The sequence below is a fragment of the Lepidochelys olivacea genome, assembly GCF_965140295.1.
Source record: "Lepidochelys olivacea isolate rLepOli2 genome assembly, chromosome: 3".
NCBI lineage: Eukaryota > Metazoa > Chordata > Testudines > Cheloniidae > Lepidochelys > Lepidochelys olivacea.
Window position 1 is genome coordinate 188,653,761 of NC_140413.1, and position 12,528 is coordinate 188,666,288.

The 12,528-nt window shown below is 41.9% G+C and overlaps 1 protein-coding gene and 1 long non-coding RNA gene across 2 annotated transcripts in view; one reads left to right on the forward strand and one right to left on the reverse strand.

The window, feature by feature from the left end:
* Window positions 1-12,528, reverse strand: part of LOC311518094 (uncharacterized protein) — a 111,946-nt gene that overhangs the window by 93,277 nt on the left and 6,141 nt on the right. Inside the window, exons 2-3 of the mRNA XM_084623545.1 lie at window positions 11,107-11,210; window positions 9,233-9,297 (exon numbers count right to left, since the gene is read on the reverse strand). Of these exons, the coding sequence (XP_084479671.1) occupies window positions 9,233-9,297; window positions 11,107-11,188 (147 nt within the window). The 5' untranslated portion in view covers window positions 11,189-11,210. The remainder of the gene's footprint in view (window positions 1-9,232; window positions 9,298-11,106; window positions 11,211-12,528) is intronic.
* On the forward strand, window positions 1,679-4,374 carry LOC311518921. The gene is made up of 3 exons (XR_014711144.1): window positions 1,679-1,753; window positions 2,441-2,579; window positions 3,813-4,374. It is a non-coding gene; the product is annotated as an uncharacterized lncRNA (long non-coding RNA).

Sequence of the window (12,528 nt, forward strand, 5' to 3'; positions counted from 1 at the left end):
GCTTCTTTATTAACATTATTCACTTTGAGTTAGTACTAGTTATAGAGTTGCAGCATTCCAGCCACACTTTCATCTTTCAGACATTGGCATTGAGCACAGAAAAGAACCCCAAGTTTGCTGAAACTTCTTTCCATGTCAGCTAAATTTACAGTCAGTTGGAGAACTACTGCATGGTTTGCAACGTTGGGAACATGATCTTCAACAGCCATCCAGAAGTAAATGGGATCCTCATTGCTTCCAAACACATCTTTGCCAATCCTTAAATACACTGGCAAGTCCATGTTGCATTAATCAGACAGCTTTAATTGCTGTTTTACAGTTTCATAATCTGTATAAGCAGCACCAATTTGTTCAGGAGAAAATCAATTGTTGGTTGTTTATTTTTTAGGTTGTACTGTCTCAGTTTATCAGCAGTGCTTTGAGCAGCTGCAGATCCATTTGCATTATCAGTTGATGATGCAAGATGTTTCAGCCATGATTTTAAATCCAGGATAATGTGGTGCACTTTGTGTATTTGATGTTTTGGGGACTGTAAAATGTCCAGTACTATCACCAGGGATCTGCAGTTCTCTGCAATGTATTTCAGGTTAGCGTGCATGTCTTCTACCACTAACAGACTGGCTAGTTCCCAAAGAACATATATATTCCTTTGTTCCATTTGTTCATGCTCCACGAACCCATGGTACAACTAGTAGTACTGTACGTGGTACTTTACGCTATTGAACCATGTATTCCACCTGGTCACAACTGGTTTAGGTGGAAATGTTGGTGAATCAATGCTCTGTTCATTCAAGTATCTGAAAAACCATTCACAACAAGGTGGAGCTTTCACGAAAAGTGATTTCATCAAAGCATTCACTTGCTTAAAGGTATCTCTCCAAGTATTTCCTGCCAGAGAGATAATATGTGCATAGCAATGAATACATACTGTGATATACCGAGGCCAGTTGGGTACAGCAGAGTAATCGAAGGGAGATATACTGGCAGGGCAACAAAAATGATTAGGGGTCTAGAACACATGACTTATGAGGAGAGGCTGAGGGAGCTGGGATTGTTTAGCCTGCAGAAGAGAAGAATGAGGGGGGATTTGATAGCTGCTTTCAACTACCTGAAAGGGGGTTCCAAAGAGGATGGCTCTAGACTGTTCTCAACGGTAGCAGATGACAGAATGAGGAGTAATGGTCTCAAGTTGCAGTGGGGGAGGTTTAGATTGGATATCAGGAAAAACTTCTTCACTATGAGGGTGGTGAAACACTGGAATGCGTTACCTAGGGAGGTGGTAGAATCTCCTTCCTTAGAGGTTTTTAAGGTCAGGCTTGACAAAGCCGTGGCTGGGATGATTTAACTGGGAATTGGTCCTGCTTTGAGCAGGGGGTTGGACTAGATGACCTTCTGGGGTCCCTTCCAACCCTGATATTCTATGATTCTGTGGCCACTGGATGAACAGGTTTCTGTTCCCTGACTGGCCAGAGCAGGGGCTGCTCTAGGCTAGGGTGGGCACATGACTCCAATTAGCCTGCAAAGAGTCAGTTGAAGCCGTTAGGCTAATGAGAACACCTGACTCCAATTAACCTGCAAAGAGTCAGGCTGTTAAGCTCATGTGAACACCTGACTCTAATTAAGGCCCCTCTGATACTATAAAAGGGCTCACTCCAGTCAGGCTGAGGAAAGCCAGGGAGCCAAAGAAGAGGAAGTGTGGCTGAAGGGCTGGTTAATGAAGACACCCTCAAGCCACTGGAAAGGGAGCCTGAAGGTAAGGGTGAAGAAGGTGTAGAGAGAGAGAAAAGTGGGAGAGCTGTAGGGAAGTGACCCAGGAAAACATAGCAATTCTGGCAGTGAAAGGTCAGCTGCTGCCATTAGGGTCCCTGGGCCAGAACCTGGAGTAGAGGGTGGGACTGGGTTCCCCACAACTTGCCACTACAGAAACTCTTCCTGGGAGGGGAAGACAGGCCCCTGTCAGAACAGGAGGCTAAACTGTTCTGGAATAAGCCTATAGGGACAACAAACTGTGGGAGTTCTCTCACCAACCTCCTTGCTGGCTTATGATGAAAATGGCTCAGTAGGCTGTGACCCTTGTCTCTAGAGGGAGAAAGGCTATGTAAAAGGTCACAGTGAGCCTCTGAGGCTAGAGTAATCTGCCAGGAAGCATGGGACCCACTGAGACAAGGTTGGAGCTCTGCCACAGTACACAGTTTGACCACAGGTTGTAAAGCACATCATTCCAAGCTTTTGTCAGGTAGCTCGCAGTGTCAATTACAAATGCTAATATTGATCAAGTGAGATGCCACCACACAAGAAATCAAGGCTTGTGAAATGGTGGCATGATTAACTTTTCTGAAGTACATTGTCTTTACAAGCTGTGGTATGGTAATGTTAGCATGTTTAGGAGGCTCTATCTTGAGCACCTGAAATAAAAATATTGAAAACTGGTCTATTGTAGAAGTTGGTGGTTTCATCAGTGATCATGGCAATGGAGTTTCCTTTCATTAAGAAGGCACCACCTTTCTTCTTCAATTGATCTGACTTGGGAACAGCACCACGACCCTTAACAATTTTGGTCAAAAAATCTCTGACAACAGGTAAATCCATTTTATGCAGAGGAATATCTGCTTTTACACACACTCAAACAACATCTGGAGTGACAGTTTCACGCTGTTCTTTGGCAGTTTTAAAACACTGAAATGATCCAGTCATAGTGCATTGTTTCTTTACCATTGTCAATGGCCCTGCTGTTTCAGCCTCATGTTTTCATTTATTTTCGTTTGGTTTATGATTAGCAATTTCCATGTGTTCTACAATTGTCTGCCTTAAAACATAATCTACAGCTTTGCTGCATACAGGACAGAACAGCACATTACCATCAACGTGAAATTCGTCCTTGCCAAACTCAATGACACTGTCTTTAGGGGTGATTTTTAAAATCTTCTGCATCTTTTCATAACTTTAATTACTCATGTCTGGAGGCTGAAGTAAAATTTGAGATGCATTAAAACACGAATCCCTGAATGACATTCAGTAACCTCTATGTGTTGCAAACTGTTTTTTGGAGTATGTTTAGCTATGTAATCTTAAAGCGCATTCAAAAATTGACCACAAGAGGGGGAGATTGTGCACACTGAATAAGTGACTGTGACGGGCTGTATTCCCCACACTCGCCCTGAGAGGGTAAATTAGGCCAGGCAGGTGTAATTAACCAGTTAAGCAGCAAGTAGGGGAGAGATGGAGGCTACTAATTAGAAGCAGGCTGAGCTGGGCAGGAAGAGGAGGAGCCTGTATAAAGCCCAAGAGCTGAGCACAGCAGGAGGTTACCCCCTGAGAGGAGGGACCTGGAAGGCTGGTGCATCCCGAGTGGGTGGGAGCCAGTTATATAAGAAGAAGCCCAGGGAAACAGCGGCAAAGGCAGCATGGGCGTTGGCTGGTTGTTATAGGGTCCCTAGATTGGAAACCAGAGGGCAGGCCTGGGTTCCCACACCAGCCACTGGATAGTGGCACAGGGCATTGGAGAATTCAGACAGCTGATCCACAAGGACTGATCCCTCTGGAAGGGGAGGAAGTTAATGACCTGGCTGGAGGGCCAAGCCAAAGACGACAAGCTGTATCTCCAAGAGAGGCTTCAGACTGAAGAACATGGGCAGAGAGACCTCTGAGGAGGGTGCAGCACCTGTCAGGGGTAATCCTCAGGACAGCCAGGAGGAGGCGCTACAAGTGGTGAGGGAACCTGGTCACAGTGACACTGGTACTTTCAGTAAAATTAAGTTTTTATTTCTTTTCACAAAATGTAAAAATGCAAATTCTACTTTTTTTTCCCCCAGCAAATGAATATCTAGTATCCCTGGTGATTACTATATTTGATCAGTTGTATGCGATTACTGAGGCCTCAGTCCTAGAACCACTCTTCTCATGTGAGTCAAGTAACTCACCACCACACAAGTTTGCAGGATCAAGGCTTTACTGTATAACTCGGGGAAAAGACTGTGTTCCCCTCAGCAGCCAGATATCATGACCAGGGCATGGCGGTCAGAAGAGTCGTGATCAGAGACCAGGAACAGCACTGAAGGTAAAAAAGTCAGCATCCGGAACCAGGAGTCAGATCCATCACTACAGCTGACAATGGAGTCCACCATGTTGCATAGACACCTCCTGGAACTCCACCTAGGCTTAAGTAGAGTGCCTGGACTAATCAAGGATCATGAAGGAAGCTGTCAGGGAAACCTTCTGAGGTGGTGGTTCTTGTGGTGGTGGTGCTCTCCACAGAGTCTGTGATAATGGATGCAGCCCTATCACAGCTGCTGGGTAGTAGGGTATAGATATTGGCCGTCCTGGGACCTGTATTGTAGTCCCTGCAGAAACTCATACCAGAGTAACAATGGTTTAAGGTACAAATAAGAAAATACACTTATCTATAAATAATTCAACATTTTCACCCTTCCTGTTAAAACTATCTGCTATTTTCCTATTAAATGCTTCTGTTTCCTTTTTCAGGTTAGAAATACAGCTTGTTCTGCCGCATCACTGAGATCCTTGCCTATTTTCCCCTCCATTTGTTTTCAAAAGACATTAGTGCTTTTCAAATGCTATCCCTGGCCTGCTTCTATAGTTATTTTGCTCCCAGGACATAAGACTGAGCTAGAAGGTGGCTGCATTTGTAGAAAGAGCAGCAAGAAAGGGGCACACAAAGAACTACGTGTATTTTATGTTTTACAGTTTTTCCTCTGTGCCATAACAGTCTTTGTTTGCTGGGAACACAGCAAAATCGTAGCATGTGATTTTATTAAAGAATTACTTTTAAAGGTCACCCTCCCCGTCTGTTCAGTCATTGGACTCTCTGCTGAGACTGTCATTAAGTATGCCAAATGAGTGCCAGTTTTGCTGATGGGGAAATCTGTCCACTAGAAACTGAACAGAGATTACGAAGGCATTTCCCAAAGGCCAGTGAACAAACCAACATTAGATAACAAAGCAAAACATTTTTAAAAAAAATTATCTGACTGTCTTGGTGCAAACAAGCCAGCAGTTTGCAGAAAGGCACTTGTTATTCTCTACATCTCTAAGGCTACTTCACCCAATTATCTCAGGTGCTTCTTTCATCCAGTTACCAGTAAGTCAATTAACAATACTAATCAAATCAATTCTGAAAAACCTCATGACAATAAAATTAGTGAAAAATGCATCTACATTCAGCATTCAAAGAAAATCAACTATTTGTAAGGTTCGCTCCCACCATATAGAAACAAAGAAATATGCTCAAACTCCAAACCAATAAATAACCAACCAGAAAAAAACCCACAACCCACCCCCTCATCCCCCCGTTACTGGAAACTCAAAGGATCAGGGATCATAAAATCCATCCTATTAAGCAGGGGCATGTGTCCCACCAAAGATTTGTCTAACCCTGCAACCAAATCATTTATCATTCTTACTCTTTGAAGTTCCATTGCACGTACAGCCCTTAATAAAACTACAAAATGAAGGGAAAATTCTGCATTCTGCTCCTGTCATGTAGCTCTTTTGCCTTCACTATGAGCAGACTACAGCCCTAGGTAGATACGTACAACCTTACCTGTAGCAACAGTATACATGTATATACAGAAGCATACTATTTAATAGGTACACTATTACAATTGGTATGGTTAATGCTATCTGTAACTATTGGAGTAAAAATTGTATTGAGGGCAGAGTGGCTCAGGGAGAGATTGTACCTTAGAGAGAAACAAGCCTTCCTTAGGGAAGTGGTAACATATGCATGGGTTTTCCAGACAATGTCATGCCTTCACATTTTTTATACTCACAAGTATATATTTTTATACTGATTCTGTAGTTTTCGTTTTACTTTCAGATTCCATTTAGAATAGATATGGGGGAAAGCCATAAAAGAGAGAAAACAATCCTTTGAAATGAACGGAAAATACCAACTTTGATCAAAGCTTTTAGTATCAGCTCTTTCTCCTACTTCTCAGTTCTCATTTTGCTCTCCTGCTGATAAGGTCATTGGACGTATGAATTGAAGCAGGAGAGCTAAATAAACTGGGTTCTGTCACTACCAGCACATAGAAGTTTTAGTGATGTGGCTTATCTTATGACTGAACTCTCAAAAGCCTAAAATTCCACTGCAGCTAAATTAGTGTTTAACTGCTCATAAATCAATGGAGGGTTTTGAACACAAGGATTACAGAGATAGGGAGCTTCCAGCATAACAGAAGAAAATACACTCTCATGCCTCTGCATTGTGAGGGAATGCTTTAGGGAAACATCTTGGGCAGAAGTTACACAGAACGAATGAAAATGAGTACTAGGAGAACCCATTGGGCAAGAAAGCTCACCACAGTGTGAAAGGAAAAACAGATTCATGAGCTTAATTAAAGAGCCAAGAATTTGAAGAAGAAGAAGAAGAGAGTAGTGGATCTGGAAGTCCAATTCCCATTTATTTTCATGGGAAACAACCATACAAATCCCTTGGGCACTGTTGAAAATTTCAGCCTAATAATATAATTATTTACTTTTAAACTTAAAGATTATATGAAGGGACAGACTTTGCTTGCCCCTTCTGTAGATGTGCAAAGGGAGGTTACAAGGGGAGTCCCTTCTCCCCAGTTTATGCAGCCTGCCCTTGGCCGTGTAGCAAAGAATTGAACTAAGCTGTCCCAGGTTCTAAGCTTGTGCCCTAACCACTAGAACATACTTCCCCTCTGAGCAAAGCATGACTTCTTACATGCTCCACGAGGCTGTGAGTTACACCCATTACAATCTGTGCCAATCTACACTGGACATCATTCAGTGTTAGCACAGTTTATAAAGCCCTTCACACAGAAGTTTAGATTAAGTATCTGAGCAATCATCTCTTTGTCTTATAAACTAATAAAATAGTAGGACTAAATAATATAAGAAATCTTGAGACATGCATTCTTATGAGACCCACACTGTAGTTTCTTTTTACCTGTGATTTACTGAAATTGAGGGATATGGGCATGTTATTGCTGGGGGAACACTCTTTCTTTCAGTGCTCCACCCTGTCTAGCAGGGCTTGTTTCTATTTAAATAAATAAATAAATAAAATGAACCTGACTCCCCATTGCATCACTCCATTTTTTATGCTGGGTTAATACCATTAATTTTAAACCACTTTTTAAAATATATGGTCAATAGTGCTTGTTCTGTCATTAGATGTCTAAAGCTAAAGTCCTCATCCTGCCACCTACAACCATTTGGATTGTATGTCAAACATGTGTCATCCAAATTAAGACTCTGAACATTAAATCTCACCCACTTTGGATAAAAATGCTACTTTTGTGACTCAGTATCATTTTACTAATAGGGTTAACCCAATTTAAAACAGGAGTAACCCAGTGGTGAATCACACCCAATAGCGGCTGAAGAACACTAAAAGGTTTTGCTGATCTGTTAAAGGCCCTGGCCTATGGGATGCAGCAGTTAAATAATGCAAATAAAAGACTTCACCATTCTATTGTGGGGATAACAAGACCAAAAAAACAGGTAGTCCCATTCATTGAAATCACTTAGTTGATTATGCAAGTGCTTAAAGCTAAACATGTGTGTGAGTGCTCTGCTGGATCAGGGCCTTAGCTTGTGGAGTCGATACATAGACTAGTTCCAAAAATTATCTGTGATGTTGGCAGACCAGGTGCCAGCTCATGCCAAGGCTCCTTGCTTCACTGAACACTGATAAATGCATAGCTGGAAACCAGTCTGACTCAACTGTGTGTCAGCAGTGTTAAAATAGTTGTTAAGTTTATAAAAAAAAGTGTTTAGACTTGATTAAATGCTTGTAGAATACTGCATATGTTGATCTCACTTATAACTACACCATGGGTTACAGATGTTATATTGAGTATTTGCATTGCAAACCTCTGTAACCGTGTAACTCAAACAGAAAAGAAACATTAATTAATGTTAAGTGCTCATCCTGCACCAAAGAAGGCCCACTGAAACCAAATGAGGCATTGTGAAACATCAAAGGACAGAGACTTTGTCGATTGCCCACACACACACACACACACACACCTCCATGAAGAGGAGACAGGTGCCAACACCTGCCCCATCAATTTGAACTCTGGGGGAAAGGAATATTTTTGGGGCAATATTTTTAAGCATAAGCAAGGGATCCCCAAGCTGCTTAGTGTGGGTTAGCCCTAAAGGACATATAGAGCTGCATATATAGTGGCTACTATCACTTTTTGGATAGTAAGACTAACTCTTGTGTGCATATGTTTACCTGCTTTAGCCTTGTAAACAATGTGTTTCTTTTTCATAGTTAATAAATCTTTAGTTAGTATTATAGGATTAGCTACAAGCTTGGTCTTTGGTTTGAGCTCTGAGGAACAAGTGACCTGGGATAAGTGACTGGTCCTTTGGAACTGGGAGTAAGCTGAACATTGTGATTTTGTGTGTGAGGGACCATCTATCACAAAGGCAAACTTGCCTAGTTGGCAAGATAAACCAGCATACCCAAGGGAACTGTCTATGTCTCCATGGTAAGGCTGTTATAGTGCTTGAGGAGTTCACACTTGATGTTTGGTTGATGAAATCTAAGTATGGAACCCAGAACCATTTGGGGGTTTGTGGCCTGTTTCTTAACAGTCTGCCCTGAGGTTGGCACTCACAGTCATGAGCCACTCCAGACAGCTTGACAGACATGCGTAGACTACTTAAAAAATAATCTGTACCACACCCTCCTGTTTCTTCCCGCCTTGTGTAGCCATTTAGGTACAAAGTGGGAGTAAAATGTTACTAAATCAGAATGGCAACATCTTACGCTCACTTGACAGAAGTGTAAATGACTACACAAAGTGCAAGCCAGTGGAGAATCAGGCTCTTCTTGTGTCTGTGTGCCACTGCTGATAACTCTCCAGGACTTTAGACCAGCTGTTTTCTTTGCTTAGGGACAGTTGACAAAATGTTATACTAGGGTCTCTAGTGCATCATTTTGATATATTTTTTCTTATGCTTCTATGGTCTTATCTCATTTACACCTCTTCCTTTATCATACGGTGCTGGTGCTCAATGCTGATGTAACTATCAGGCCAACCAATCATGTCCACAATATTAGATTGGATGCAGTGGTGAAAGTAGAATTCATTTCTTACCAATACGCTGCACCAGCTAAAGGGAGGGAGGGCACGTGACCTGTCCACGTGACCCCCCACGAGACTCCTCCTCACCCCGACCCCAGCCCGGGGCCCAGCACTCTCCTTCTCCTTTCCCCATCCCATATTACCTGGGTGGGCGCTCTGTCCTCCTCCCGCTGTGCCAGAGACTTCTGAACTGCAGGGCTCTCCGGAACTGCAGTGGCAAAATGAGCAGAACATGGGGCTGCAGACCCTGGACAGGACTCAGGAGACACAGCTGCAAGGAAGGGCTGGGGGCGGTACAGCCACACCAGAGGAGCTGTCGGTGTGGGGCCGCACCTCCTGTGTCTCTCCAGTGTGGAGTATGCGCTATAAATATCTTACTGGTACAGTGTACCAGACCGGAACAACCTACTTGCACCACTGATTGGATGAAAAACATCTGAGACATGATCCAAATGTTTTCATGATACCTTAGAGAGTACATTATTGATGAGAGAACAAGAGACATTTGAAAGTATAGAAAAAGCTTGAGAATCCCTGGCTTAGAAATATTGCCCTCTCCAAATTCCAAGTAGCATAGTGATAAAGACTATCTCCTGGAGATTATAAATCTATGTAGGTATATTTAAATTATATTTATATATATTTATACACATGGATATGCCTAACAATAACCATTTTCCAACTAAAAGCGCACAGTTAGCCCTATGTAAGTAACACCATATTTATTGCTTGTTACATGTAAGACATTTTATATTAAATTGGTATGGGAGAGAGAACTTTTTTTAGTCTTTCATGTTCATGTGGGGGGAATAAGAGGAAATTAACACTTCAGATATTTAATCTCAAAACCCAATGTTTAGTATGTCCTGTTTATAGATATTGTTGCCTTTTTTATCAAAATAGGGGCATTATCATATTACAGTAATTTCAGCTAATTTTCCAGAGAGCTGTCTGAATGGCCAACACTAGATCCGGAGCATTTTAAGAATGTCTTGATTTGGTTTCAAACACACAAAAATCTTTCTTAAAAATATTAAGGTAGTGCACTTGCAAAACACGCCCAAATCTCATTTTCCCCAGTGTATTAACTACTCTGTTTCCCATCCTTGGTTAGTTAATGCTGCCTACAACCCAAGGAAGCATTTCTTTATGTAAAAGGCTATGTTTGTAGGATAATGTAACAAATCCATGTACTGAAAATAGATACAATTACTAAATAAATCATACTCGCATGCTGAACCGGGACTAGAAGCCTTGTTTTCTGCTCTCTCAACTTTAGTCTTTATCAAAGGAAGACTCCTTTAACTCATGCTAGTAATAGTCTCCTTGCCCTCTGAGCCAGACGCTAGAAGGCATCATCATTCAGACTTCCAATGCCACTGTATTTTATTAGGAACCAATATTTTCCAGGAAAGGAATGAGTGAACCTAAGGTGGGGAAGAGGAGGACAAAGTTTGTGTTTCACGATAGTTCTTTCTGCATAGTTTCTTTTCACTGAGTATTCAGGAAAGTAGAATAAACTTACTGCTTGTTCTACTACTGTGGAAAAAACAGAGTAAATATGATTAGCCTATGATGGGGAAAACAACATGTGATGCCTTCTTGACCCAATTTTAAGTTACTCTTCCAATATGAGTTTTCTGGGCTCAGACTCTCCAGATCCTGCTTTAAGACATTTGCATCAGGGGAAGATAAGATATGTTTGCCATTCCTTAAGAGATGGAATGTGTTAGAGAATGAGCAGGCTGACCCAGAGGCAGATTGAGTAAATGGGCTTCTTTATGGCGGTACTTGTTCCCCTCGACCCAATTATCGAGTAAGTACTGAGTTAATCACCTCACACACTCTTTTATCTAAGTTAATATGTAAATGCCTACATTTACTAAAACACCTCCAAAACTCTTATTTAGTAACATAACACCCATACAATGAATATTAATAGTCATATCCTGAATATAATTATCCCCGCCCCTGTTTACAGTTTACAGCATTAAGCATATTCTACAGACATTTTTACCTTGAAGATATATTTCTTTGCAGTAATTGCAGCCACAAATTCCCTTGATCAGCAGTCCACAAGGAAGGGAAGAAGGGGCCATGACCCTGAGCTCGTTTATGTAGCTGGGAAAGAAAGGGAGGGGAGATAACACTTCTTTACACAAAGCGTAACAATTAGACAGCCACATTCCTTATGCAACTGCAATGCTTATCAATCCTAACAAGCAGAAGAGAAGGGAGAGGGATGGCATTTTATCTATCAAGTTCAGAAATGGTTCCCCTGCGTCTACTCCTTAATGCCATGTCAGCACACCAGCGGTTTCCCAGGTCTCTACTTAACCCTTACATGTCCCAACAGAATGCAACATCAAAGTGCTCAAAAATCCTGCTGCACGAGTGTCCAAGAGCACAAAATGTTTCTTACTTTACATATGAAATGTTCAACAGCCTTTTCTAAAAGGGAGTAGGCACTGAGAGGCTGGGGAGCTGCTGGGGAGGCTGGGGAGCTACTGGAGACTCTCAGAAGATCTCTCAAATATCTACCACCTTGCATTAGGAAGAAGTTGGGATGGTTTCTAGTTTATGATAATTTATTCTTGCAGGAGATCACTAACAAAAATATTTCAGCAAAGATATTATTTTGCTTAAGAATGGACTAAATTGTACCAAATGCCAGGGTTCCCTCCCAGACTCAGGCCCTACTTCCCAGGAGAGTTTGTCCTTTATGAAATATCTTCACCCCAACTATCCTGCCCTTCTCTTCTCATTTACATAAGCTGAACACTAAACTATACTGTCAATAAACAATCTATTTTTCCATTAATAGAGTATAAACATTTTAGAACAAAATGCAGTTTAAGATAAAGGGTTTGCCTCCTTAGTTGGTTATGGTTCTGATAAATTCAGCCCCCATCTAAAGAAAAATTCCTTAATACCTACCCTAGTCCCTGTCCCCTCCTCCCCTCCCCCTGCCAGTCTCTCTCACAGATACCCTCCACACATGCATGTACCTCTAGCAATATGAGGTTTCTATTATAGACCAAGGTCAATTACAGACATTCATCTTAAGGCTCTGTCTTTCATACATTAAGTAAATAAGTCTGACAACATTAGTATGAAATGCAGTAGACAAGAAACTATATAGGATCACTGGGGTGACCATATGTCCCATTTTGACTAGAACAGTCCCTTTTTTAGGCCCTGTCTCGGCCATCCTGACTTTTTTGACAAAACTGGGCATTTGTCTCATTTTCTCTTGCAAGCTGATCTTCCGTTGGCAAGAGTAAACTGGTCAATGCACAGTTTTGCCAAAAAAGTGGGGTGGGATCCCTGGCAGGGCATGGATGAACATGCAGAAGAGTGGAGGGGGTGAATCGCAATGCCAGCCCTGTGCTGGAGGGAGGACTAGGGAGAGCTGCTTAGGCCAGCTGGCCTGCCACAC